General features: G+C 61.3%; 14 protein-coding genes across 14 annotated transcripts; 5 read left to right on the top strand and 9 right to left on the bottom strand.

Moving 5' to 3' along the window:
* Nucleotides 1-4: 4 nt before the first annotated feature.
* On the top strand, nt 5-976 carry OSTLU_13681 (predicted protein; the record flags this gene model as incomplete). The annotated part of the gene is made up of 1 exon (XM_001415761.1): nt 5-976. One exon carries the CDS (start codon nt 5-7, stop codon nt 974-976), a length of 972 nt encoding a protein of 323 aa, XP_001415798.1.
* Nucleotides 977-1,058: 82 nt separating this feature from the next.
* OSTLU_28792 (predicted protein) lies at nt 1,059-1,391 on the bottom strand (the record flags this gene model as incomplete). Its single annotated transcript, XM_001415416.1, has 1 exon — nt 1,059-1,391. The coding sequence occupies one exon, from the start codon at nt 1,389-1,391 to the stop codon at nt 1,059-1,061; it is 333 nt and encodes a 110-aa protein (XP_001415453.1).
* A 206-nt stretch (nt 1,392-1,597) lies between these two features.
* On the top strand, nt 1,598-1,762 carry OSTLU_28791 (predicted protein; the record flags this gene model as incomplete). Its single annotated transcript, XM_001415760.1, has 1 exon — nt 1,598-1,762. The coding sequence occupies one exon, from the start codon at nt 1,598-1,600 to the stop codon at nt 1,760-1,762; it is 165 nt and encodes a 54-aa protein (XP_001415797.1).
* A 5-nt stretch (nt 1,763-1,767) lies between these two features.
* Nucleotides 1,768-3,354, bottom strand: OSTLU_28790 (predicted protein; the record flags this gene model as incomplete). The annotated part of the gene is made up of 1 exon (XM_001415415.1): nt 1,768-3,354. The coding sequence occupies one exon, from the start codon at nt 3,352-3,354 to the stop codon at nt 1,768-1,770; it is 1,587 nt and encodes a 528-aa protein (XP_001415452.1).
* Nucleotides 3,355-4,040: 686 nt separating this feature from the next.
* Nucleotides 4,041-4,205, top strand: OSTLU_10686 (Tat family transporter: pH-dependent thylakoid protein export into thylakoid; the record flags this gene model as incomplete). Its single annotated transcript, XM_001415759.1, has 1 exon — nt 4,041-4,205. A coding segment is annotated over one exon (165 nt), but the record flags the coding sequence as incomplete, so codon positions are not given.
* A 250-nt stretch (nt 4,206-4,455) lies between these two features.
* On the bottom strand, nt 4,456-5,133 carry OSTLU_13679 (predicted protein; the record flags this gene model as incomplete). Its single annotated transcript, XM_001415414.1, has 1 exon — nt 4,456-5,133. The coding sequence occupies one exon, from the start codon at nt 5,131-5,133 to the stop codon at nt 4,456-4,458; it is 678 nt and encodes a 225-aa protein (XP_001415451.1).
* Nucleotides 5,134-7,380: 2,247 nt separating this feature from the next.
* On the top strand, nt 7,381-8,253 carry OSTLU_39729 (predicted protein; the record flags this gene model as incomplete). The annotated part of the gene is made up of 2 exons (XM_001415758.1): nt 7,381-7,504; nt 7,559-8,253. Coding segments are annotated over 2 exons (819 nt in total), but the record flags the coding sequence as incomplete, so codon positions are not given.
* A 581-nt stretch (nt 8,254-8,834) lies between these two features.
* Nucleotides 8,835-9,500, bottom strand: OSTLU_92098 (predicted protein; the record flags this gene model as incomplete). The annotated part of the gene is made up of 1 exon (XM_001415413.1): nt 8,835-9,500. A coding segment is annotated over one exon (666 nt), but the record flags the coding sequence as incomplete, so codon positions are not given.
* A 319-nt stretch (nt 9,501-9,819) lies between these two features.
* OSTLU_13677 (predicted protein) lies at nt 9,820-10,398 on the bottom strand (the record flags this gene model as incomplete). Its single annotated transcript, XM_001415412.1, has 1 exon — nt 9,820-10,398. The coding sequence occupies one exon, from the start codon at nt 10,396-10,398 to the stop codon at nt 9,820-9,822; it is 579 nt and encodes a 192-aa protein (XP_001415449.1).
* A 1,493-nt stretch (nt 10,399-11,891) lies between these two features.
* On the top strand, nt 11,892-13,718 carry OSTLU_86070 (predicted protein; the record flags this gene model as incomplete). The annotated part of the gene is made up of 1 exon (XM_001415757.1): nt 11,892-13,718. One exon carries the CDS (start codon nt 11,892-11,894, stop codon nt 13,716-13,718), a length of 1,827 nt encoding a protein of 608 aa, XP_001415794.1.
* Nucleotides 13,719-13,890: 172 nt separating this feature from the next.
* OSTLU_28783 (predicted protein) lies at nt 13,891-14,817 on the bottom strand (the record flags this gene model as incomplete). Its single annotated transcript, XM_001415411.1, has 1 exon — nt 13,891-14,817. One exon carries the CDS (start codon nt 14,815-14,817, stop codon nt 13,891-13,893), a length of 927 nt encoding a protein of 308 aa, XP_001415448.1.
* A 1,052-nt stretch (nt 14,818-15,869) lies between these two features.
* OSTLU_13673 (predicted protein) lies at nt 15,870-19,795 on the bottom strand (the record flags this gene model as incomplete). Its single annotated transcript, XM_001415410.1, has 3 exons — nt 15,870-19,237; nt 19,357-19,465; nt 19,748-19,795. 3 exons carry the CDS (start codon nt 19,793-19,795, stop codon nt 15,870-15,872), a joined length of 3,525 nt encoding a protein of 1,174 aa, XP_001415447.1.
* Nucleotides 19,796-19,937: 142 nt separating this feature from the next.
* On the bottom strand, nt 19,938-21,476 carry OSTLU_28781 (predicted protein; the record flags this gene model as incomplete). Its single annotated transcript, XM_001415409.1, has 1 exon — nt 19,938-21,476. One exon carries the CDS (start codon nt 21,474-21,476, stop codon nt 19,938-19,940), a length of 1,539 nt encoding a protein of 512 aa, XP_001415446.1.
* Nucleotides 21,477-22,605: 1,129 nt separating this feature from the next.
* On the bottom strand, nt 22,606-24,026 carry FBP19 (peptidyl-prolyl cis-trans isomerase, FKBP-type; the record flags this gene model as incomplete). Its single annotated transcript, XM_001415408.1, has 1 exon — nt 22,606-24,026. The coding sequence occupies one exon, from the start codon at nt 24,024-24,026 to the stop codon at nt 23,511-23,513; it is 516 nt and encodes a 171-aa protein (XP_001415445.1). The 3' UTR covers nt 22,606-23,510.
* Between the last annotated feature and the right edge of the window lie 55 nt (nt 24,027-24,081).

Below are 24,081 nucleotides of genomic sequence, written 5' to 3'. Positions count from 1 at the left end.
CGCGATGTCGACGACGACGCGCGCGACCGCGGTGGTGGGCGCGGCGCGCGCCCCGCGCGTCGGTCGCGCGAAGGCGAGGACGCGGATGCCGACGGATAAGTCGACGACGCGACGCGCGACGCGCGCGAACGCGAGCGATGACGCGGAGACGGGGACCGCGGTGGACGGAAGGAAGAGCGCGTCGATTCGCGGCGTGACGACGACGACGGGAGAGGCGGTGAGCGATGGACCGCGGCCGATGTTGATGGTGGACCTGGCGGCGGGGACGGTGAAGTTCGCGCCGACGAAGCGGCAGAAGAGTCAGGCGACGGCGAAGAAGGATCAGGCGGTGAAGCGGGTGTCGGTGGAGATGAAGACGAAAGGGAACGTCGTGATCGGGGTGCTGGAGGAGGAGGATGTGGACGATGCGACGAATTTGGTGATGGACTTGTTTTTCAAGGTGAGGCCGCAGGATATCTTGGCGAAGAACCGATTGCGAGGCGAACAAGCGAAGCGCGTGCGCATGGGACTTTTGGACGGCGTGAAGACGGCGGAGGATCGTATTTTGATATCTGCCAAGGTTGGGAACGTGTTGGTGGGGATTTCGGAGGTGTCGTTGCCGAACGGCAATAGATACGGGGCCGACAAGCTGCAGCCGAGGGCGCCGAGGGACAAGGCGTACTTGTCAGACGTGTGCGTGAGCCCGACGCAGCGCGGGCGTGGGATCGGCCGACAACTCGTGCTCGCGGCCGAGCGCGCGATGGCGAATATGGGCGAAACCATATTGTACACGCACACTAAGGTTGACAACGAGGCTGCGCAGATTCTCTTTGAAAAGTGCGGATACGAGGAGCCGCCTGAGGTCAAGGCGAAGCTCACCTCGGCGCAAATCGCGCAACGTTCGAGCAAGAACAATCCCTTCGCGAAGCTCGGTCTCGTCGAGGTTGGGCACATTTTGCTCGCGAAACCACTCACAAACTCTGACCTGCCGCCGTAGAGACGAACGATGACTTTGCAATATTATTCACAACACTCGTCTCGTCGTGACGCGCTACGCTCTAACTCTATCTAATACTCAGCTAGGACTTCTCTTTCTTCTCTTTCTTCTCCTTCTTCTCCTTCTTCTCCTTCTTCTCCTTCTTCTCCTTTTTTGCCTTCTTCTCCTTTTTTGCATCTTTACTCGCCGACTTTCTCTTTTTGTCGCCGCGCGGACGAAACACGTGAATGACGCAATTACCGGCGCCAGTGCGTTGGAAATCGGAGTGTAATGCCGTCACTGGTAGCTCCGTTCGCTCAAAATCTTTTACCGTTGACTCGGTGTAAAACTTAGTTTCCGCGAGCGGATGGTGTACAGGGTACCGCTGGACGTTTGCGATCAAAATGAGCGTGTTCGGCCCAGCCAAGTCGCGCATCGTGCGCACGAGATTCGTCCACTTGGCCGGGTCGTTACCGTACACGACGTCGCTCGCCAAGACAAGATCCGGCTGCGTTTTTAACCCGAGAGTTTTTAGCGGCTTTTCGTTGCCCCAAACAAGTTTCTCTACGCGTGCGTCCTTCGCCGCGTTTGCTTCGACGTTCTCTCGCAGTAGCGTCAAGACGTCGTCGTCGCCTGCGTGGAATGAAAAGGAACTCGTCAGTTCGATGTGCGATACGCGCGATGAATGTGCGAGAGCTACTATCAGATGACACTCATGGCCCGCCGAAACGTGCGAGTGCTGTCAGCGAAACTCCCGAGTTGATGTGTGCCACATTTGAAACTCCAAGGACACAGAAAGTCCAATGAAGGGATTAACAGTGGCGAAGGACGAACAAGTCGAAAGAAGACGCGCGAAACGTACCGTCGGTAGCGACAACGTGCGCGCCAAGTTTGGAAGCGACTACGGACGGTAAACCTAAACCAGCACCGAGTTCAACGCATACTTTACCCTTCCAATCGTCGTCCCAAGCTCCACCGAGCGCCTTAGCGACGCCCTCCGTCGCGAGCGGCGATTTCTGTCGAGATAACCACTCCGCTAAAACAAAACTTCCTTCCCACAGTGCCACACCCGTGTTTCCTCTTCCCCATCCCCCACAGCTATCGTCGACGCGGACACGATCGGTACCTTTGTAACTCTGCGGTGTCGCCGCGGTGAGCTCGATGGTAGCGTTCATTGAGGGAAACTCGTACGACAACGTACGCCGCGCCGACACGGCTTTGGCGAGTGAAGCGTCTTCAACGCCGAGTCGCTCGTACGAACCGAGGAACTTTAAAAGCTCCTGCGAATTAAAGTCGTTGAGCTTCATTTGTGCGCACGCGCCCAGTGCTTTGATTAATTCATTGTCGTCGCATCCGAGCGCGGCGAGCGCCCACGCCGTGTTCGTCAAATCTCGCGGATTGAACTCGTCGATCATGGACTTCATCGCCCGCACGATGTATGGTAAAACCTCTTGCGTATTTTCGTTGAGCATGGCGAACGACCACAACACCATCGTCAAGTGGTGTGGCGAAAAGGTTTGAAACTCGACGTCGAACAACATCTCACACACCACAGCGCTAAACATTTCAAACAGTTCTGGTGCCTTGATGTCGAGTTTTGCGAACGACCACGCCAAGAACGCGATGTCGCGCGGCTGAAATTCATCTCTGCGCGCCGCGGCGTGATCCTTGTAAGCCTTCATTATCTGTGAGTTATAAATCCCGAGCTTTGCCATCGCGTGCGCTGACGTCGCGATTTGCTGCGCCGATGATTCGTCCGCTTTCCTCGCCATCGACTTTGCGAGCGCGTGCATGACTTTGTGATCGTCGACGGCGAGATTCGCGAGCGCCCACAGAACCATCGAGAGTTCGTGCGCGTTGAACTTGTTCGCGTACTCGTTTGCCGCGTCGACGAATATAGCGATCAATTCCGCATCATCGCTCATGTTCAACTTCGCGCACGCCCAAATAACGTTGGAGACGTGCTGGCACTGAAACTCGCCGCCGGAGAACCACGCGCGTTCTCGCTTCAATCGCGAGCACAACGCCTTGACACCTACTTCGGCGTCTTCTCGCACGCTCGACCCACACTTCGCGAACCCAGACATCGTATTCGCACATTCTTGCGGATTGAACATCTCAACTCGTTCTTCCACCGCCACCGCGATCCCACGTGCGAGCTCGCGTCCCAGCGCGCTCTCCTCGAACACGCCTCGTCGCGTCGTCTCCGTCATCGCCCCCAAGCTCCACGCCGCGTTCGACACCCCTTGCGGCGTCCATCCGTTCTGATGATCCGTCCCTTTATCCACCATCAACGACGCTCGTATCAAGTCTCCCAATATCAACCACAATCCCACGGTATCGCTCTTCGCCTTGGCCAATCCCCAAAACGCGTTCGACAGTTCCTGCGGCTTGAACATTCGCGCGCGCGCCTCCACCATCGCCTCGATCGCGCGTTCCATCGCCTCATCCCGCGCGTTCGCGCGTCCACACGCCCAAAGCATCGCCGCGCACTGCCGCGGCCACCACTCGCGCGGCGCGCGTTCCAGCGACGCGCGCGCGACGTTCGCGATGGTTTTCACCACCGCGCGCGCCTCCCCGGCGGCGGCGCCATCGTCGCGTTTCTCCGCCAGCGCGTGCATCTTCGCCGCCTTGCCCGCGATCGCGGCGCAGTTGATCGCGTTCAGCAGCGCGTCGTTGCCGTCGATGAGCGCGACGAGCTCGCGCGGCGCGCGAGCGGCGACGACGGCGCGGTTGAGCGACTGCGCGTCGGCGCATCGCGTCGACATGACGACGAACAGCGTCGCCGCGCGCGCGTCTCGCGCGTCTATCTCGTGCGTGTGCGCGCGCGATGCAGCGTTACGTCATCTCAGCGCGTCACGAGCGTCGACGGTCGCGCGTGACGTCGCGCGCGCGCGCGAATGCGGCGACGCCGGCGACCGCGCGCGAGCGATCGACCGCAGAATCCGTCGTGATGTTTACCGTGCACGCCCCGGCGCGCGCGACGCGCGTCGCGGCGCGTCAAACGTACGCACAGCGATCGTCCGCGCTGGCGCCGCGTCGCGCGGCGCTCGAACGACGACGCGCGCGCGTGATTTCCAACGGATTGTTCGGGCTCGGGCTTCCTGAAATCGTCGTCATCGGTGGCGTCGCCGCGGTGCTGTTCGGCCCGAGCAAGCTTCCCGAGCTCGGAAAGTCGCTCGGGAAGACGGTGAAGAGTTTTCAAGAGGCGGCCAAGGTGCGCGGCGAAGGCGTTGATCGAGCGAGCGCGCGAGACGGACGCGCGAGGGCAAAGAGTATCTCAAACGAAGGCGACGCGGGACGAGGGCGAGCGAACGCGACGACTGACGAATCGTGACGGTTGGTTTGCGACGCGAATAGGAGTTTAAGGATGAACTTACAGAGGAAATGACCGAAGAAGGCGAGACGAAGGCGATCGAGGGCGATAAGAAGGAGGAGTAGACGGCGCGAGGAATCGCTGAGACGTTGTATTGCGCAGCATCAAGACCACAAAATCTACGTTAGTTACGTCCCGCCGCCGCGGACGCCTTGGCTTTGGCCTTGCGCGCCGCCACGGCGGGGCGCTTTCCCGATCGTTTGGCCGCCTTCGCGATGCCGGCTTTACTCGAAGTTTGCCTCGCGCCTGGGGCGCCGCGCTGCGCCTCGCCGCCGCGGTGCGCGCTCTTGGACGATTTTCCACCGGGACGAGATCTCGACCCTTCCCACGCGTTTGTGCCACGCGACGTCGACGCATCGCCACCTTCGTCACGAAGCTTCGGATTCCGTCGTTCGGCACCGGTGGCGACCTTCGGCTCGGCGCGCGCCTTGCTCGGCGTGCCGGGTTTCGGCGCCTTGGATCGAGCGGCTTTGCTCACGCGAATCTCTCTATCGCCGAGCTTACTCCCGTCAAGCAAAAGCGCCGTACGCGCTTGCGCTGGCGTTTTGAACAACACGAACCCGATGCCCTTACCCATGGTCGTCTTTCTGTCTCGCACCACGCGCACGGCCTCGACGCTCTTGCGCAAATCGGGATACTCTTTATTCTTGTTGAACAACCGAATCACGTCCTCATCGTCGACATTAAACGGTAAATGGCCCAAGAAGACACTTCGCGTGTGATCATACACCACCTCACTTCGTATGATCGATGGTTTACTCGCTAAATCAACGCGAATGTGCCGTCCCTCGAACTCCTTCATATTCAACGCCGCCGTCGCCGCGCGCGCCGACGCCGCGTCGTCGTACACCACGAACGCCGTCGCGTTCGCCCGCTCCGCGTTTAATTTTCCCTTCAGCACTTTAATTTTCCTAGGTTCGTTTCCATCCGCTTCCACGGGCACGTTTCTCAACCGTACGCTCACCACCTTGCCGTGTTCGCCGAATTTCGCCTTCAACTTTTTCAGCTTCGTCTTCGCCGGGACGTTCCCGACGAACACCGTCCGCGCCAGCTCCTCCGCCGTCGCCTCCGCCGATCGATCGCGATACCCCGACCCCGACGGTTTCGCTTTCGTCGCTCCCTCATCGCTGTCGCTGTCGCCGTTCGGTTTCTCGTCCGAAACCGCCGCCGCCGCCGGCGCATCGTCCTCGCTTTCGCCCTCATCCTCGCTCGACGCCGCGTCCGACGACGACGACGCCGCGCTCGCCGCGCGCGCGTTCGGTTTTTCTCGCGCGCGTTTCGCGCGCGCGTCCGTCGCGTCCGCGCTCGCGTCGCGTCGCGCCCGTTTCTTCGCCGACGCCGACAACGGCGCGCGCACCACCGGCGCGTCCGCCGCGCTCGCGGCGTGAAACGCCGACCGCGCGTCGAACAGCGCGGACGCGCCGCTCGACGCGCGCGGCTCGCCGCCGAAGATGCCGTCGAAGATGCCCATGGCGACGCGCGACGCGTCGCGAAGTCGCGCGCGACGCGTTCGGTGCGCATCACATCGCGCCGTTCGACGCGCTGGCGTCGCGCGCGCGCGTCGCGTCGCGGCGAGCGCGTCGCGGAGATGTCCGCGCCGTGGTCGTCGCGGTCCAAGTATTACGTCGGACAGGAGGTGGCGTTCAAGCGCGACGTGGAGAAGCGCTGTCGAGAGTTCTTTTCGCACTGCAGCGTGGAGGAGTTCGACCGCGCGCTCGCGGAGACGATCGCGGCGCAGGGCGGGGGCGCGGGGGCGAGCGATGCGAAGTGTGGGCTGGAGGCGCACTGCGTGAAGCGCATGATCGCGTGCGCGCTGGATAGAGGGGCGAGAGAGCGGGAGATGTGCGCGCAGGCGCTCGCGGCGACGAGGGCGAGCGGGACGCTGGACGCGGAGGATTTCGAACGTGGGTTCGATCGCGTGCTCGCGGAGGTTGCGGATTTGAAAATCGATTTCCCAGATGCCGTGGCTGAGTGCGTGACGTTTTTGGCGCGCGCGGTGGCGGATGATGTGGTGTCGGTGACGTACCTGGAGACGGCGTGCTCGAGGGACGGTTACGGCGAAGGAAGAGACGTGGCCAAGTCGGCGAAAATGACGCTGGCCGATGCGAGTGGGGAGTCGCGCGTGCGTAAGGCGTGGGGCGGACCCGAGGGATACAGCGCGGATAACGCCAAGATAGAGATGCGGGATATCATCGATGAGTATTTGATGTCGAGAGACGGCGCCGAGGCGGAGCGGCGATTACGTCGGTTGAACATGCCTTTTTACCATCACGAGCTCGTCAAGAAAGCGCTGACGCTGGCGATCGAGCAGTCGATCTTGACCCCTAACGTCATCGAAAAGGTGGTGGATTTATTGAAATACATCGGGCGGAGCTCTGTGGTGAACGGAAGTCAAATGGCGAAAGGTTTCGCGCGCACCGCCACGGCGCTCAAGGACGTGTCCATAGACGTTCCCAAGGCACCCGAAATCTTTGGCGAGCTTATTGAACGAGCGAAACGCGCAGGTTTACTACCTGTTGGTCTGAGTGCTTGGGCATCGGTGAAACCTGCATCTTACGGAGGGAAAGCTGCGCGTGGTCACGCGCAGTTGCTTCGGTTGGACAGCGCGCCGGATCTCGCCGCGCTCGCGAAGGCGACGAAGTCTCCAGGTGAATCTCCAGGAGGCTCGCGAAGCGCGTCTCCGGCACCGTTCATAAGTGACCGTATGCACGCCATGACTTTGGAGCGCAAGAACTCTGCCGGTTTGACTCGAATGGGGAGCGCGACGAAGAGGCAAATCAACACTGGTTGGAGTGGCTTGCGCGCTCAAGCGATGCCAAACAATTTGAAGAATTCGCAACGACCGCAGGGATTCGACACCAAAGGATTACTGGTTAAAGCCATGCCTAGCTATCGTTTAGCGCACTTGTTCGCCAAACGCATCGAACATAAGCCCGAAGGTCGAACGCGAAACAAGCTCGGGCTGAAACGAACGAATTCTGCGCCGGGCGGTTTGGACGATCTTGACACATCGCGTTTTGTTCGCCCAGTCGGGTTAGTGCACGATTATATGCCTTTCCTAGACAAGTACGACGTTTTAGAAACTCTTGGTGCCGGTGGTTTTGCCGTTGTGCGCAAGGCGAAGCATCGTAACACGGGTGAAATCGTCGCCGTGAAGACGCTTCGCGTCGAAGGTTTAGGCGGCGACAGCGACGACGAAGGTGGAAGTGAGTCATCGAGCGATGAAGACAGCGACGATGAGGATGAGCTTCAATCCATGACGCTTCATGAAGTCAAGCGCGAACTCGTCATGATGCAGCAGCTCTCAGCGCACCCGCATATCGTCACCATACGAGAGTTTTTCACTGAACAAAACGATGAAGTCGTGCACGTCGTCATGGATTGCTTGCAAGGCGAGGAGCTCGACGATTTGGTGAACGCGCGCGGGGCATTTAGCGAAGAAGAGGTCAAGATAATAATGTCTGCCATGCTCGATGCAGTGGCGTTCATGCACGGCAAGGGTGTCATTCATAGAGATTTGAAGCTCGAGAACTTTGTTCTGGCTGAAAAGGGCGATTTGAAGTCGTTGAACATTGTCGATTTTGGTTTGGCGAAGGCGTTGAACGCTCGTCAAAAAGCGCAGCACGTGTGTGGTACACTATCGTACATCGCCCCAGAGGCGTTACTTGCTGGCGTGTACGGTCAAGGCGTGGATGTTTGGGCGCTCGGAATCGCCATGCACGTCCTGCTCACGAATACGTGGCCGTTTGATGACGACGATGAGGATGAACTTTACGAGCAAATCATTGAATGTGATCTCGATTTCGAAACGGAGGAGTGGGAATCTGTGAGTGATGTCGCGAAGGATTTGATAGAAGGTTTACTCGATCCCAATCCCAAGCGCAGGCTCACCGCGACTCAGGCACTAGAACACGCCTGGTTCACTGGCCAGGCTTCGCACACTTCGGACACGCTGCATAACCTGCACACCCGACTCGACGGGTTGATTTCCATCTCTCATCAACCACCTGAACGTCGATTCAAAAGCGGCGAGCTCATCACGCGGCAGGGTGACCCGGCGACGGAGTTCTTCATAATAACTGCAGGCGAGTGCACGCTGACTCGCGACGGCGTCGTCGTCGGCGTTCGTCGAGTGGGCAATTTCGTCGGTGAATTGAAAAACTTGGAAGCGAGCGGCGAAGAAGAAACTCTCACGGCGTGGACGTCAGCTCGCGCCGTAGGCGACGTTCGCGCGCTCGTGTTTCAAGACACCGAGGTACAGTGGGCGTACCAGTTTGATTATCGCCTGACGTCGGAGTTTGACAATATGATTCGTTCGCAACGAAAAGTCATCGCTCGAGAGGCGCGCGGGCAACGCAAGCGCGAAGCGCATGACAAAAAAGCGCTCGAGGCCGCAGAGGCAGAAAATGAGACACCGATGACGAGATCGGTGAGTGAATTCGCGATTCGCGAGTGATTCTACAACTACATCGACTATGTAACAACACGAAAGCGCGCGCCCAATCAAACGTACGCGGCGGGCGGCGGGTCGTCGGGCACGCCTCCGATGTCGAACGAAGGCGCGCACCACGCCTCTGAGTTCGGGACGTTCGGATCCGGCGTGAGCGACGGCGCGCGCGGCGCGTTACCGCCGCCGAACGGACTCGCGCCTCCGGGACCGCCGCCGAACGGACTCGCGCCGCCTCCGGGACCGCCGCCGAACGGACTCGTCGGTTGCGCGCTCGCCACGAACCCCGTCGCAACCGGCGTCAACGAAGGCTGATTCCCCGTGAACCCGCTCGCCATCCCACCCGCCGGCGCGAACGGCGTCGCCCTCGCGTCGAGCGCCGGCGCGTGCGTCCTCGAGAACCCTCCCCCACCCCCCACGATCGCCGTTCCGTCCATCACGCGATCCGCGCCCGCGGGCGCCATCTCCCCTCGCTCCACGCGGTCCAAAACTAACTTTAGCTGATGTTCCGGGAACGCCAGTATTCCCTTGACGTCGCCCGCCTTGGCGTCGGCGTACTCGCGCGCTCGCGCGTGCGCGCCTCCCGCGTCCCCTCCCGCGCGCACCGTCGCGTACGCCGCGCACCGCAGCTCCTCGAACGACGTGTCACCGCCGAGCAGGTTCGGCTGCTCGCCCTTCGGGCCGTAGCACGACAGCGCCCAGTTCGGTTTCTCGTCGAGCAAATCTTCCTGGAGCAGGTCTCGTCTTCGGACGCCGACGGCGGCGTGTCCGCGACCGCCGCGTCCCTGACCGCCGTCGCGCGTCCACGCGTTCGAGCGTCCACCGCGCCCGCGACCGCCCATCGCGCGTCGTCGCGCGCGGACGGCGCGTCGCGGAATCTCGCGCGCGGTCGTCTTCACTCATTCGTCGAGCGCGCGGCGCGGGGCGAGCGTCGACGCGTCGACGAAGTGTGCGCTTCTTTATTATTAAACGCGTTCGGTCGCGTCGAGCGCCGATCGCGTTCGCGTTCGCGACGTTTCATCGCGTTCGCCGCGCGCGCGCTCACGACGCCTCCGCCTCCGCCGGCGCCGCGTCCTCCGTCGCCGCGTCGCCGCCGAAGCTCGGCAGGCTCGGCAGGCTCGGCAGCGACACGCTCGGCAACGAAAAGCTCGGCAACGCGAACCCCCCGCCCGAGGATTCCTTCTTCGCCCTCGGCGCCGCTTCCTCCCGAACCGGTCGTTCAAACTTCTTCGTCGCCTTCGGCGCCTTCTTCGCGTACTTTTCTCGCACGTTGTACGACCCGCGCTTCGAGCTCTCGTAATCGCCCGCCTCGCGCGCGTCGATCTCTTCGCCGTACGACTTCGCCTTATCGCTGATCGGCGACAGCCCGCTCGATCTCTCGACGACGTTCGCGTCCGCGCCGGATTTCGCGTGCGCGATGTCCGTCGGTTGTTGCATCGCGAGCGTCGCCGCGAGCGTCACCGCCGCGAGCGTCCGCGTCGCCGTCGCGAATCGATCGCCGGCGTCGATCGCCGTCGATCGCGTCGTCGTCGTCGCGATTTTGCGCGTCGTCTTCGGAGCGCGTCGGGGCGCGATCGCGCGCGCGCGGGGCATCGTCGTCGTCGTCGTCGCGAGCGTCATCGCGGCGCGTCGGATCGCGCGCGTCGTCGTGCGTCGCGCGGTTCGATCGCGATTCGCGATCGCGCGACGGTATCAGCTCGTATCGATACGAGCTGATACCGTATTGGCGTATCGACGTATTAGGCTTTTCGTATGGGCAAACAGTGTAAAATCGCCGATTTCAATACGCATCGGGAAATTCCCAATACCGGATTCAAGCACCCCGAGTCGAGCGGGCGAGGTCGACCTCGAGGTCGATTCGATTCGATGCTCGAATCGATCGATTCGATCGATTCGATCGATTCGGATCGCGTCGATCGGGTTCGATCGATCGATCGACGCGCGCGCGCGCGATCGCGGCGACGCGCGACGGCGGACGCGCGCGCGCGTGACGGGCGCGAACGTTTCCGGCGAATCGCACGCGCGTCGGCGCGCGCGTTCGCGCGACGCGCGGTGACGACGCGCGGCGCGGTCGACGCGCGCGACGACGACGACGACGCGTCGCGCGGACACAACGGGACGACGACGACGACGCGATGGCGACGCGCGCGCGCGCGGACGACGACGCGGGCGACGCGAAGGATCGCTTGAATCGCGAATCGGCGCGCGCGTCGACGTCGCGCGGCGCGACGGAGACGATCGAGTACGGGACGTTTCACGCGCGCGTCGGCGCGGTGTTCGGGGACGGCGACGGCGGCGGGTGGCGACCGCGATCGAACGCGGTGACGCGACGGGGCGGCGACGGCGACGGCGGCGACGGCGAGAGCGCGAGCGAGAGCGCGAGCGAGAGATGCGGGGACGATTTGGATTGCCTGGAATCGGACGAGGAGGGGGACGACGACGCGCGGAAGATGACGCGGTTGGCGGCGAGCGTCGGGCGGTGTCGCGCGCTGGACGGCGAGGCGGATTTCGACGAGGACGACGCCCTGGCGCTCGGCGTCGACGCGCGCGAGCGTCGATCGATGAACGGGGTGACGTCGATGGTCGAGCGCGCGCGCGCGGTGGGCGCGCCGAGCGCGGTGGACCGCGTGCCGGATCACGTGGCGAATCCCGCCAAGTACACGCGATACGCGCTCGACGAAGAGCTCACCGTCGGTAGCGGGCGAGTGTCGAACGCGCGCGGTCCGTCGTCGGCGACGGGCGACGAGCACCCGAACACACCGACGATACACGTCGAACGCGAGTCCGTCGAAGCGTTGCCGAAACCGCGATTCTCTCGCGCGGCGGCGGCGAACGCCAAGTCGAAGACGAAAAAGCGCGCGGCGCCGGAATCGAGCGTCGCGACGCGCGCCGACGTTCGCGTCCATCTCGACGACGACGACGACGTCGTCGATGGACGAGACGAAGAAAACGACGACGATCGGTGCGCCGCGAGCGGCGCGCGCGCGCGAAAATTACGCCGTAGGAAAAATTAAATTGGCGCGGTTAGCGCGGCGTCTTTGTAGCGATTAGGTGTAGAGAGTCGGTTACGACACACAGCGCCGCGCGCGCCGCCGCGGCGCTTCTCCGCGCGCATGTCGAGCGACGTCGGCGCGCCGTGGACTCCGCCCACGTCCGCGGAGCTCTTCGCGAGCGGTACCGTCGTCGTCAAGCGCGAGTTTCTCGTCGAGCCCAGACCACCGCCGCCGCTCGATGCGGCGACCCACGCCGACGCCGGCGACGCCGCGCCGATCTCGGGCGGCGGCACGTTCGGCGCGTTCAACAAACGCGCCAAGTTCGCCGAAAAGTCGCGCGCGGATAAGCCGCGCGAGCGCGGGCTGTGCAATCAGTTGACGCGCGAGGGAAAGTGCGCCTTTGGCGACGCGTGTAAATATTCGCACGACGTCGACGCGTTTTTGAAGACGAAACCTCCCGATTTGCCGGGGACGTGCACGTTCGTGAATAAAGAGGGCGGGTGCCCGTACGGGGTGCGTTGTCGATATTACGGAACGCACGCGACGGGGGAGGGTCGGGACGGCGCGACGGTTGCCGAGTCGACGACGACGCTCGAGCCGCCGAAGACGGTGGAGAAGGAGATGAATTTCGTGGACAAGGACGTGATGGTGCGGTTACGCAAGAAGAAGTATGATTTTTCTAGGGCGGATACGATCGTGAAGGAAGTGTTGAGGGCGATGGAGACGAAAAAGGATGAGCAGACGAAAGCGGGCGAGGAGAGCGCGGCGAAACGCGCAAAAGTCGACGAAGAAAACCGTACGGATACGGGTGCGTTTACGAAAGCGCGCGTCGAAGAGAAGAGAACAATCGACTTCAAAGACAAGCTGTACCTAGCTCCTTTGACGACGGTCGGAAATTTACCGTTTCGTCGCGTTTGCAAGACGCTTGGCGCCGACATCACGTGCGGTGAGATGGCGTTGTGTACGAGTTTACTGCAAGGACTCCCGAGTGAGTGGGCGCTTCTTCGTCGTCATAAGAGCGAAGACATTTTTGGGGTGCAGATATGTGGTGGTTACCCAGACTCAGTCACCAGGTGCTGCCAATTACTCGAAGACACGATAGACGTCGACTTTATAGACATCAACATGGGGTGCCCGATCGACTCCGTGTGCCAGAAAGGATACGGGTCGATGATGCTCGAGAAACCCAAGAAGATGGAAACAGTCATTCGTGCTGCCAGCGCGGCGCTTGGCAAGTGTTCGCTAACGTTCAAAACGCGCATGGCGTACACCGATAAAAGTCGAGTCGCGCACACGTTTGCGCCGAAAGTCGCCGAATGGGGCGCGGCGGCGATGACGCTTCACGGACGCACGCGCGCGCAGCGATACCGGAGCGTGGCGGATTGGGAGTACACCAAATTAACAAAAGAGTCGAGCTCGGTACCTTTGATAGGTAACGGCGATGTATACATGCAAAAGGATTACTACACCCATCTGGAGGAACACTCCGTGGACACGTGCATGCTCGCTCGCGGCGCGCTCATCAAGCCGTGGCTGTTCACCGAAATCAAAGAGCGTCGCGACTGGGACATTTCGTCGCGTGAGCGATTCGATATTTTGAAATCATTCGCCTCTTTCGGGCTCGAACACTGGGGAAGCGACACGCGAGGCGTGGAGTCGACGCGCAAATATTTGCTCGAGTGGATGTCGTTTACGTATCGCTACACCCCCATCGGGTTGTTGGATCACAGTTACGGCGCTGCCGCGATGACACAGCGCCCACCGGCGTTTGTTGGACGGGACGATTTGGAGACACTCATGGCGAGCGAGGCGAGTAGCGATTGGGTGAAGATCTCCACAATGCTCCTCGGCCCGCCGCCTGAAGGATTCGCATTTCAGCCAAAGCACAAATCGAACGCTTACGCGAGCGAGTCTGGCGCCGCGCTCGGCGATATGGACCAGGGATGACCCTAACTAGACTACTAAAAGAATTGCTTATGTTGTACTACCGTTCTACCTACATTGGATTTCTCTAAACTACCTAACGCTTGCGCATGGATACGGCGACTTCGATGTGACTACTAAAAGAATTGCTTATGTTGTACTACCGTTCTACCTACATTGGATTTCTCTAAACTACCTAACGCTTGCGCATGGATACGGCGACTTCGATGTGTCGCGTCCACGGGAAATGATCCAATACTATGAAATCGTCGACCGCGTGTGTTGCGTCCAGTCCATCCCTGATGTTGGCGAGCAAGTTTTCAGGTCCACACGACACGTACAGCACGTGATCGATCTGGGACACGAGCGCCAACGTGTCGGCGTCGAGACCCGCTCGAGGTGGATCGACGAGGACGGCGTCAAAGTCTTCGACGCGAATCGTAGCGCCGGCTGCGTCTTTGAACTTTCCGCGCAGCAAACTTTTGGCGACGCTCTCGCTCGGACTCAAAATTATATCGACGTTCGACACCGAGTTCATGTCCAGACTCTCTCGCGCGGCATCGACTAAAACGGGGTTTACTTCAACCGCGACAACGCGCTCGTACAAATTCGCGAGCGCGCACGTATGATTCGCGTTGCCGCAATACAGCTCTAGTAGCATCTTTCGCCTCGAGAACTTCTTCTTCGCCGCATCGCGCAAGAACTCCATCGTGGCGATCGTGATCGTTCGATTAGGATTCGAAAAAGCGCCCTCGGTGTGTTTGTAAGTCAACACCGAACCGTCGCCGAGCTCGTACTCTTCCCACACGAAATCATCCCCCGTCTTCGCGACGACGCCCTTGCATCGTCCCATGAGTTCGAGCGACACGTCGTCGAACTTCGTCGCGAGTAAACGACGCGCCGCGAGCGTCCACGCGTCGACGTTGATCGGTGTCGAGTACACGAGCGTCGCCAACACCTTGCCTTCGGCGACGCCGCACAAAAAGTGCGTCGCCTCGAGCCCGTCCCGCAGCGCCGCCACCGCGCTCGCCTCGCGCAGCAATCGCCCCATCACGTCTCGGATCGCCCGTCGCGCCATGGGAAAATCATCCACCATCACCGTCGGCGCGCCTCTGTCCCACATCGCGTAGCGCGACGCGCCGTCAACGTCGCGAACGACTTGAAACCGTACCCTCGAGCGGAACTCGACGATTTCCGAGCGCGCGACGCGCGCGCGCGACGCGTCGACGAACGGCGCGAACGCGCGCGCGATTTCGGCAACCTTCTCCTCGAGCTGGCGCTCGTACGCGTCGGCGTCGAGCGCGCGCGAGCCGTGATAGCTCGGACTCGAGGCCGCCATCGCGGCGGCGGTCAATGGCGGGAGACGAAACGACGCGTCGGCATTGACCGACGCGCGACGGCGGCGCTCTGTCGCGCGCGAACGGCGCGAGCGATCCGACGACCGAACGGTCCGCGGTCCGACGAACGGTCCGGGCGCCGCGCGCGATGGAGTCGAGTCGACGGCGGAAGGACGAGCGCGCGACGAACGACGCGGGATTGCTGACGACGTTTCGCGAGCTCGAGCGCGCGCTGGCGGTGGCGGTGCGCGAGTGCGCGCGAGCGGTGGAGACGAACGCGCGACGGCGGGACGCGCAGGGGGACGAGAGCTTGCGGACGGCGAATGAAGAGACGACGCGGTGGCGAGCGTGGTGCGCGCGGGCGAGGATGCAGACGACGCGGTGCGCGGAGGCGTTGGCCCGGCGCGCGCGACGCGACGAGGCGCGCAGACTGCTTCGGCGATGGCGCGAAGCGGTTCACGTGGGACGAGAAGAACGCGCGCGAGCGCGCGAAGCACGTTTACGCACGAAACGATCGGTGCTCGATGCGTGGCGCGCTTTGCGGCGAGCATCTCGTGTGAAAGTTTCAAAGCGCGAAGAGACGTTGACTCGCGAGACGACGTTCTACCGCGAACGGTGCGACGACGCCGTGGCCAAACTCGCGCCGCGAAAGCGACACCCTGCGGCCGTTTGTGCGAACGCGAGCGGCGATCGCAATGATTCGGAGTCGGAAGTTCGGCGGGCGTTCATGCGTGGTGTGTGCGCGCTGAACTTAGAGGCGGCGAGAGTGTTGTAGTTGAAGGCTAACGGTTCGTGATTTCTAACAATTTTTTTTTTGCGTTTTTCTAATATTCCGGCGTTAACCGGTGATGAGTCTCGGGGCGATCGCCATACTCATGAGCTCTTGGAACAGAAGTTTGCAAGCGTACGGAACCATGACTTGGACGACCGACGTACGTTCGCTCGGGTTCTTGCAGCACTCAAACGTTTGGTTCTTCAAGTTGGCCACGGCAATCAACCCGCACTTTTGGCAAACGTGGATTCTGTAAGCGTCGGATTGATCCATCAATCGTTCCTTGAGGAAAGAGGCAGCACCATGACTCATGATGCAATCTCGTTCCATTTCCCCGAAACGAAGACCACCATCTCTCGAGCGGCCCTCCATCGGTTGACGAGTCAAGATTTGCACCGGCCCGCGCCCGCGCGAGTGAATCTTATCGTCTACCATGTGCTTCAAGCGCTGGTAATACGTCGGACCGATGAAGATTTGCGCGTCCAGCATGCGCCCCGTGTGACCGTTGTACATGACTTCGTTACCACGCTTTTGGTAGCCACACTTGTGCAGCATCGAAGAGATGTCTTCTGCAGTAACCGGGGTGAATGGCGTAGCGTCCCCTTCCTTGCCCATGCACGCCGCAACCTTGCCCATGATACACTCCACGAGCTGACCGATTGTCATCCGCGAAGGAATAGCGTGAGGGTTCACGATGATATCGGGCGTGATACCCTCGCACGTGAACGGCATGTCTTCTTGCGTGTACGTCATGCCGACGGTACCCTTCTGCCCGTGACGCGAAGAAAACTTGTCGCCAACCTGCGGCGTTCTCATCGAGCGGACGCGAAGCTTGACGAAACGTAAACCTTGATCGTTCGTCGTGAGCAGCACTTGATCGATGATGCCAGTCTCCGCGTGCTTCATGCCCGTGGAGCAATCCTTCTTCGAGAAGCGCTTGGACAGCACGGCGGTGTCATCTTCGGGAAGCGGCGCCGTCTTACCGATGATGATATCATCACCACTCACGCGCGTACCCGGGCAAATCAAACCATCGTCATCGAGTTTGTCGTAAGTGCCGTGACGCATACCCAAGCACGTGTCTCTGTCTGGTCTCTCGAACTCTTCTCGGCTCAAGCTGCCTTGCTTCTTCTCCTCGTCTTTGAACGATCTGTAGTAGAGAGAACGGAACAAGCCGCGATCGATGGCGCTTTGGTTCATGAGCACGGAATCTTCTTGGTTGTAACCGGTGTAGCACATGATGGCGACAACGGCGTTGCAACCAGCGGGAAGCTCGCGGAAGTGCAAGTATTCCATGGCGCGCGTCGTGACAAGTGGCTTTTGCGGGTAAAACATGACGTAACCGAGGGTATCCATGCGGATTTGGTAGTTCGTCACGTACATCCCCATCGCTTGCTTACCCATCGCACTTTGATAAGTGTTACGCGGCGACTGGTTGTGGTCGGGGAAGGGAATAATGGAGGCACAGATGCCAAGAATCATCGACGGGTGAATCTCGCAGTGCGTGTAGTTGATCGCAACGCCGGTGTTTTGCTCGACCGCGTGGCGACCGGCAACAAGATCATCGATGGTCATGGAAATCATGGTCGTTTCCTCTTCTTCAGTGTCGACGTACTCGATAAAACCCGACGTGACGAGTTCGTTCCAGGTGTACCCTGTGACGTCCTTCTCCGTCAACAATTCGATGTGTTGCTTTTTGATCTTGAGTTTTTGATCGTCCTCGACGATGAAGAGCGGACGCGTACATCTACCGTAATCGGTGTACAATCGAAGCTCTTTCAACCGAATGTCGTGCACGACACTCACTGAAGAATCGATGTCACACTGACGGCGAAGCTTGCGCAGCGTTCTGACCAAATCCGCCGGGTTCCGATGCACGCCAACCCACACGCCGTTCAGGAAAATCTTCGTCGACTCAGCAATCAACGACGGAGAGATTTCTTCCAAGTTTTCCATGGTCCACTCGTCCAAGAACTCCAAGATCGGCTCCGAGGGAGAACCGACGGAAACGAGAGCCATGAGCGCGAGGTTCTTCACCAAACCGACAGCTTGGCCTTCGGGAGTCTCCGCGGGACAAATCATACCCCACAATGAGTTGTGCAGCTGACGAGGCTTGGCCAATTTACCCTCACGACCGATCGGAGAGTTGATGCGACGAAGATGCGACAAGGTGGACGAATACGAAAGGCGGTTTAGCACTTGGCTGACACCTGCCCGAATATCTGCAGCTCCTTGCGATCCCCAGTTACCGGTGGCGAGGGAATACTTCAAGCCCTGAGTGATCGTTTTCGCCTTGATCGCGAGCTGGAGCTGAATTTCCTTGCCGCTGTCAATGCAGCGTTGGCAGTACAGACGCACGTCCTTGGTAAGTTTGCGGAACAATTGTCGGAACAATTGTGCCAACAACGGACCGCCGAGATCCAAACGCTTATTGCCGTAGTGATCACGATCGTCTTCCGGACGGCGTCCGAGAGAGCACAGCAACAAACGGTGAATCATGTAACCCAAAAAGTACGCCTTCTTCGTTTCGCAATCCTCACGCACGCCGACGTGGGGAAGTAGCTCTTTTTGCAAAATCTCCTTTGCGTACTTGATCCGCTTCTCGCGAGAAACGCCGACGGCGGATCCACGCTTACCGATGAAATCGAGCGCCACTTCTTGCGATTGGATCACGAAAGCCTCTTCGATAGACGGCCTCAACATCTCCATCATTTCATTGTCCGCGAGATCGTACACGATGTGCTCCAAGATATCCTTGTCTGCGACGAAGCCGAGAGCGCGGAACACGACGAAGATGGGAATATCCGTTCGAATGTACGGTAGCGTACATCGAATCGGACCAGGCGCGTCCTTAGTCCCCGGGGCGTGAAGTTGTCGCATCACGCACGAGCTCGCGCCGCGAGACCCGCGCTCCGGTTGACTGCGGCACTCAGCCTGCCACATAAACTTGCTCGGTTGCTTCTTCTCGAACACGTACACGTGGTTTGTACTCATACGCTCCTGCGCGATGAGCACCTTCTCGCTACCGTTGATGACGAAATAACCACCCTCATCGTACGGGCACTCCCCGAGCTCGGTCAACTCCTTGTCCGTGTGTCCGTGAAGCGAACAGTAATCAGAGCGCAGCATAATCGGAACCTTGCCGATGAAGTTTTTGTTCAAAATCTCCTTCTCCACCGTCGTTTCCCCGTCCGGTTGCACCGTCGTGACTTCCTTCACCATATCGACGTACAACGGCGCCGAATACGTGAGATTACGCAATCTCGCTTCCTTTGGGAACAGCGTTGTGGTGTATCCATCCGCCTCGGTCACCATCGGCTTGCTGAGGTAAATCTGGTTAAAGCTAATCTTGTACGTCTTCTTCTCCATCGAATCGATATCCTGTCCGGGCATGTGTTGATGTTCTGGCGTCAACTCAATCTCCCGCATCTCATCTGCGTCGTCGAACGAATCCAAAGCACGTCAGTCTCTCGTTTCCGCGATCTTATACGTTACCCTAAACCCCGCGTTTTACCCGCGCGTCGCGTCGTGCGTCTCGCTCGATCGCACGCACCGACAATCTCTTGCATCGTGTGCTGGATGAACTCATTGAAAGAGTCGAGTTGTTGGCGCACCAAACCCTTCTCCTCGAAGAAGGAACTGATGACGACCCACGCGTCTTCCTGCGCGCTCCGAAAACGAGTGAGATTCGGTCAGTCTCTGATCTTTTTCCGCGATCTTCGTCCTCGCGCGCCTCCTCCGCGCGCGTTTCGTCACCGCGCGCGACCACGGATGCGACGTCGCGTCCACGCGACCGTCCGCGCGCGCTCGAATCCGCGCGAGCGTCGCGAAAGACGACGCATTCGCGACGAATGCGGCGTCGATCGCGGGCGTCGTTCGGTGATCTCGGCGCCTTCGCGTCGCCTTCGCGCGCTCGCGCGTCGCGCGCGGGCGTTCAAACGCACCTGTCCGATCTCTTCTTCCTCGTCGTCTTCTCTGGAGTCGACGCGCATGGCGTCGTCGTCGTCGTAGACGCCCATGGTGATCCCGCGTGCGCGCGAATGACGTCCGCGCGGGCTGGCTGCGGGAAACGCCTCGCGCGGGCTCGCGTGTTTTACAGCGCTACGACTACGAGAACGGTCGAGTCGAGTCGAATTAAGGGATGACGTCGCGACCGGCACCGTAAATGATGGCTTCGCACTGACGACGAATGATGAAACGACGGCGCGGAGAAACCGCGCTGAAGTCTTTGACCGTATCGGCCAGAGCGGCGGCTGGCGAAGCCAAGAAATCGTACGCGCCGAGCGCGGCGAAGTGCTTGAACCAATCTAAAATGGGACCCACGCCGGCGTTCATGAGGATCTCGGGGACGAATAACGGTTCTGTCAGGGTCATGGAGACTAAGGTTTTGCCCAAGCCTTTGAAAGTGACGACGTCTTGGAGAAAGGGGCGCAAGACGTCTTCTCCGAGGCGGCTCATCACGTTGAAGTTGATTCGCATGAGTCGGTTGATGAAGTCGCGTTTCGGGCGCGATCCGACCTCGACGCTCATGCATTTTTGGAACAACCACGCGGCCGATAACGCCGGCTGGTACGCGTTCACCGTTCTCAGGGCTTCGCGGTCGAGGCAGTCGGCGTCCAACGCCTCTTCGCACGCGCCCGTGATTCGCGAGATGTGGCGCAAAATCGCGGCGAGGCCGCCAAAGGACAACGGAGATTGGATGCCGCTCGCATCGCCGATCGCGAGCACGCGATCGAACTCCGTCTTCAGCGGCGAGTCTCTGTACGTCGGAAACAACCCGAATAAAACGCGTTTGAGCTTGGCGTCTTCGATTGAATCCAAGCCTTGATACAAAGGCATGAGGTCCCAGTAATCGTCGAGCATCGACGCGATGCTCGGGCGACTTTCATCGGCGTCCATGTACGTGAACATGTAAGTCGTGCGATCTCGCGGCCCGGTGCTCGCGGGAAACGCCTCCCAAAAGTATTGTCCTCTATAGTCTTCCTCGATGTCCGTGACGGTGCGAATCAAATCCGCCGACGAGTTGTCGAACGCGTCCGCCTCGGCGCAACTTCCGACGACGACGCACACGCCGTCCGGTTTTCTATCGTCTCTGATTTGACGCACGATGGGCGATTGAAACCCCATGCAATCTAAAACCAGCCGCGCGCGCACGGGCACGCCGTCCACGTCGAGAACCGCGCAGTCGTCGTACACTTCGACGCCGCGCAGCGACGCTCGTTCCAGCACCGCGCCGCCCGCCTCTTCGAATCTCTTCCGACACGCCTCGACGAGCGCCGCGGGCGACACCCCGGTGTTCAAAATGTCCCTCGTCACCAAATCGCCCGCGTTCCCGTTCCCGTTCCCTCCGCCGTGAAACCCGCACCGAATCGGATTAAACTCGATGCGCGTGCACGCGTCCGCGTCCTCCGTCGTGATCGCACCGACGCGCACCAACCGCTCCAACTCCTCCCTCGACACGTTCCACTCCTGTTCGCGTCCTCTCAGCTCCCCTCGCTCGACCACCACCACCCTCGCGCCTCGTCTCTGCAGCGCCGCCGCGACGAGCACCCCCAGCGTCCCGCCCGCCACCGCGACGTCGTACGTCTCCCCGCGCGCGTCGCTCGCGCCTTCCCGTCGCTTCGCGAACGCCGCCGTCGCCGTCGCCGTCGCCGTCGCGTCACCGCGGCGCATCTTCGCCCACGCCGCGTCCAGCGCGCGCAATCCGTCCAGCGTCGTCTGCGCGCCCGCGCCTCGCGCGTCGCGCGTCGTCGCCGTCGCGTTCGTCGTCGCGACGTCTTCGAGCAACCGCGTCGTCCGCGCCGACGGCGCGTCGTCGCGGTTCGCGCGACATCGCGTCGCCGTTCGCGCGCGCCGTCGCGCCGCCGTCGTCGTCGCCGCGCGCGTCGTCGTCGCCGCGCGCGTCGTCGTCATTCGTCGCGCCATCGGTCGTTCGCGTCGTCGCGATGTGACGCGCCGAGTCGTCGCGCGTCGTCGCGACGCGCGGATTCGCGCGAAAAACCGTCGGGGAAAAATCCGTCGCCCGCGCGCGAGGCGCGCCGGCGTCTCGCCCGCCGCGGCGCGCGCGGTGCCGTCGTCGCGCGCGCGCGCGCGGCGTCGTCGTCGCGCGCGCGGCGACCGACCGACCGCGACGCCCGCGACGCGCGCGCCGACCGCGGCGCGACGCGCGAAAATGGAGACGAAATTCTCCGAGACGATCGAGCCTTCGGTGACCCGCGCGCGGCGTCGCGTCGCGTCGCCGCGGGCGCGCGCGCGTCGTCGTCGCGCGACGCGCGCGGCGACCGACCGACCGACCGGGACGGTCGCCGTCCCCCCCAGGCGACACTCGCGCGCGCGCCGCCGCGATGACGACCGCGGCGACGCCGACGGCGGACGGCGACGGCGACGGCGACGACGACGCGCGCGCGACGCTCGGGCACGCGGTGTTCCGCGTGCTGTGCGCGGAGACGCGCGTGGGCGGATTGATCGGGAAATCGGGCGCGAACGTCAAACGAATCGTCGGCGAGACGGGCGCGGCGGTCAAGGTGCTGGAATCGCCGACGCAGGGGTTGGAGCGGGCGGTGTTGGTGAGCGCGCCCAGGGGGCGGGAAGCGCGGAAGGAGGCGTGCGCGGCGAAGACGGCGGCGATGATGGTGGTGAAATTCTTGACGTCGAACGCGAGGCGAGGCGGCGAGGGGTCGGACGACGAGACGGAGGACGCGGAGAGGAGCGATGGGGACGAGGGGGGGTGTGAAAATGCGAGCGGCGACGGCGATGGCGGGGAATCGACGGATTTGGGGGACGAGGGTGGGGAAAAGAGGTTGAACGACGGCGAGACGACGGGGGCGCCGCGAAGGACGCACGTGGCGCTGAGATTGCTCGTGCCGGCGGGTCAGGCGGGGCATCTCATCGGGAAGGGTGGGGAAAATATTAGAAAAATTCGATTGCTCGCGAACGGGGCGCACGTGGCGGTGCAAGAAGTCGGGCAGGTGCCTCCGTGCGCCACGAGCGAGGACCGCGTGGTGGAGATTCACGGGCCGAGGAAGGACGTGCGCGCGGCGGCGGAGCTCGTGTTTGATTTGCTCAGAGACTTTTTGGTGGATTCGAGCGTGTTGGGGTATTATCAGCCGACCGTCGCGGCGCCGAGGGACATGCGCTCGGAGTACGCGGCGAACGCGGCGGCGGCCATGGCGTTCGCCGATCCCGCCATCGTCGGCATCACGCCGGCGATGATGGCGGCGCCGCCCATGCCTCCGATGTACATGATGCCCGCGGTTCCACCGTCCGCGATGCCGCCGCCGATGATTCACGAAACGGTCGAAGTCGAGGGCGAGGCCGTGTCGAACGTGTTGGGCGATCATGGGAACAACATTTCGACCATCGCGCAAATTTCGGGATGTCAAGTGTCCCTCATCGAAACCGATCCCGAGACGAATACGAGCGCGGTCGAGCTCAAGGGTCCCCACGAGAGCAATATCGCCGCGGCGAAGAGCCTGGTGCGCGCCTTCGCCGCGGGGGAAATGCCAGCCGCCGGCGTGCCGAACGGCGCGGTGCCGGCGGTGCATCCGATGTTCGCCGCGGGCGTGTACGCTCCGATGTACCCGCCGAATTGACGCCAAACTGGATGGATGTTTATTAAAACAAGGTAATTGCCCGCTTCGCGCCCGACGCGAAGCGCTTGGTGTACAAAAAGTTGACCCCAACCCGTGTTGACGACGCGCGCGCTCCTCAGCGAATCGCGAGGAGTTCGATGTCAAACAATAGAGTCTTGTCAATCATGCCCTGATTTTCGAGCACGAATCCCAACGCCCGCTCGCCCGAAAAGTTTGCCGGTTGCGGCTGCATCGTCCGCCACTTCTTTCCATCGGGATACCCCAACTTTGCGTTATTCGCGGGCACGATAATCCTTCGAATGCTCCCCACCTTCATTCCCTCGATCGCCTCTCGAAACGCGCCGATCACCTTCTCGTCGTCCGCCTTGAATCGAAAAAAGTCCTTCTCGTCCCCCGTGAACGCCCCGCCCTTGGATTTATTCCTCGCCTCGAACGGTCGTCCGTAGTACCCGATCGTGTACCCATCCCAATCCACCACCGCCGTTTTCCCAGATTTACCCTCGTACGTCGCCGCGTCGTCGTTTCCGAGCTTCATGTCCTTGTACTGCAGCCCGCTCGACGTGCGCTCGAAATCCGGATACAGCACCTCCTTCTTTCCGTAATCCTTCCCCTCCCCCTGCAGCGCGTTCATGTACACCGTGTCGCCGTAATCCGCGCGCGCGCGCGCCGTCGTCGTCGTCGTCACC

This window comes from Ostreococcus lucimarinus, chromosome 1 (assembly GCF_000092065.1).
Source record: "Ostreococcus lucimarinus CCE9901 chromosome 1, complete sequence".
Taxonomy (NCBI): Eukaryota; Viridiplantae; Chlorophyta; class Mamiellophyceae; order Mamiellales; family Bathycoccaceae; genus Ostreococcus; species Ostreococcus sp. 'lucimarinus'.
This window is presented reverse-complemented; position numbering and strand designations above follow the sequence as displayed.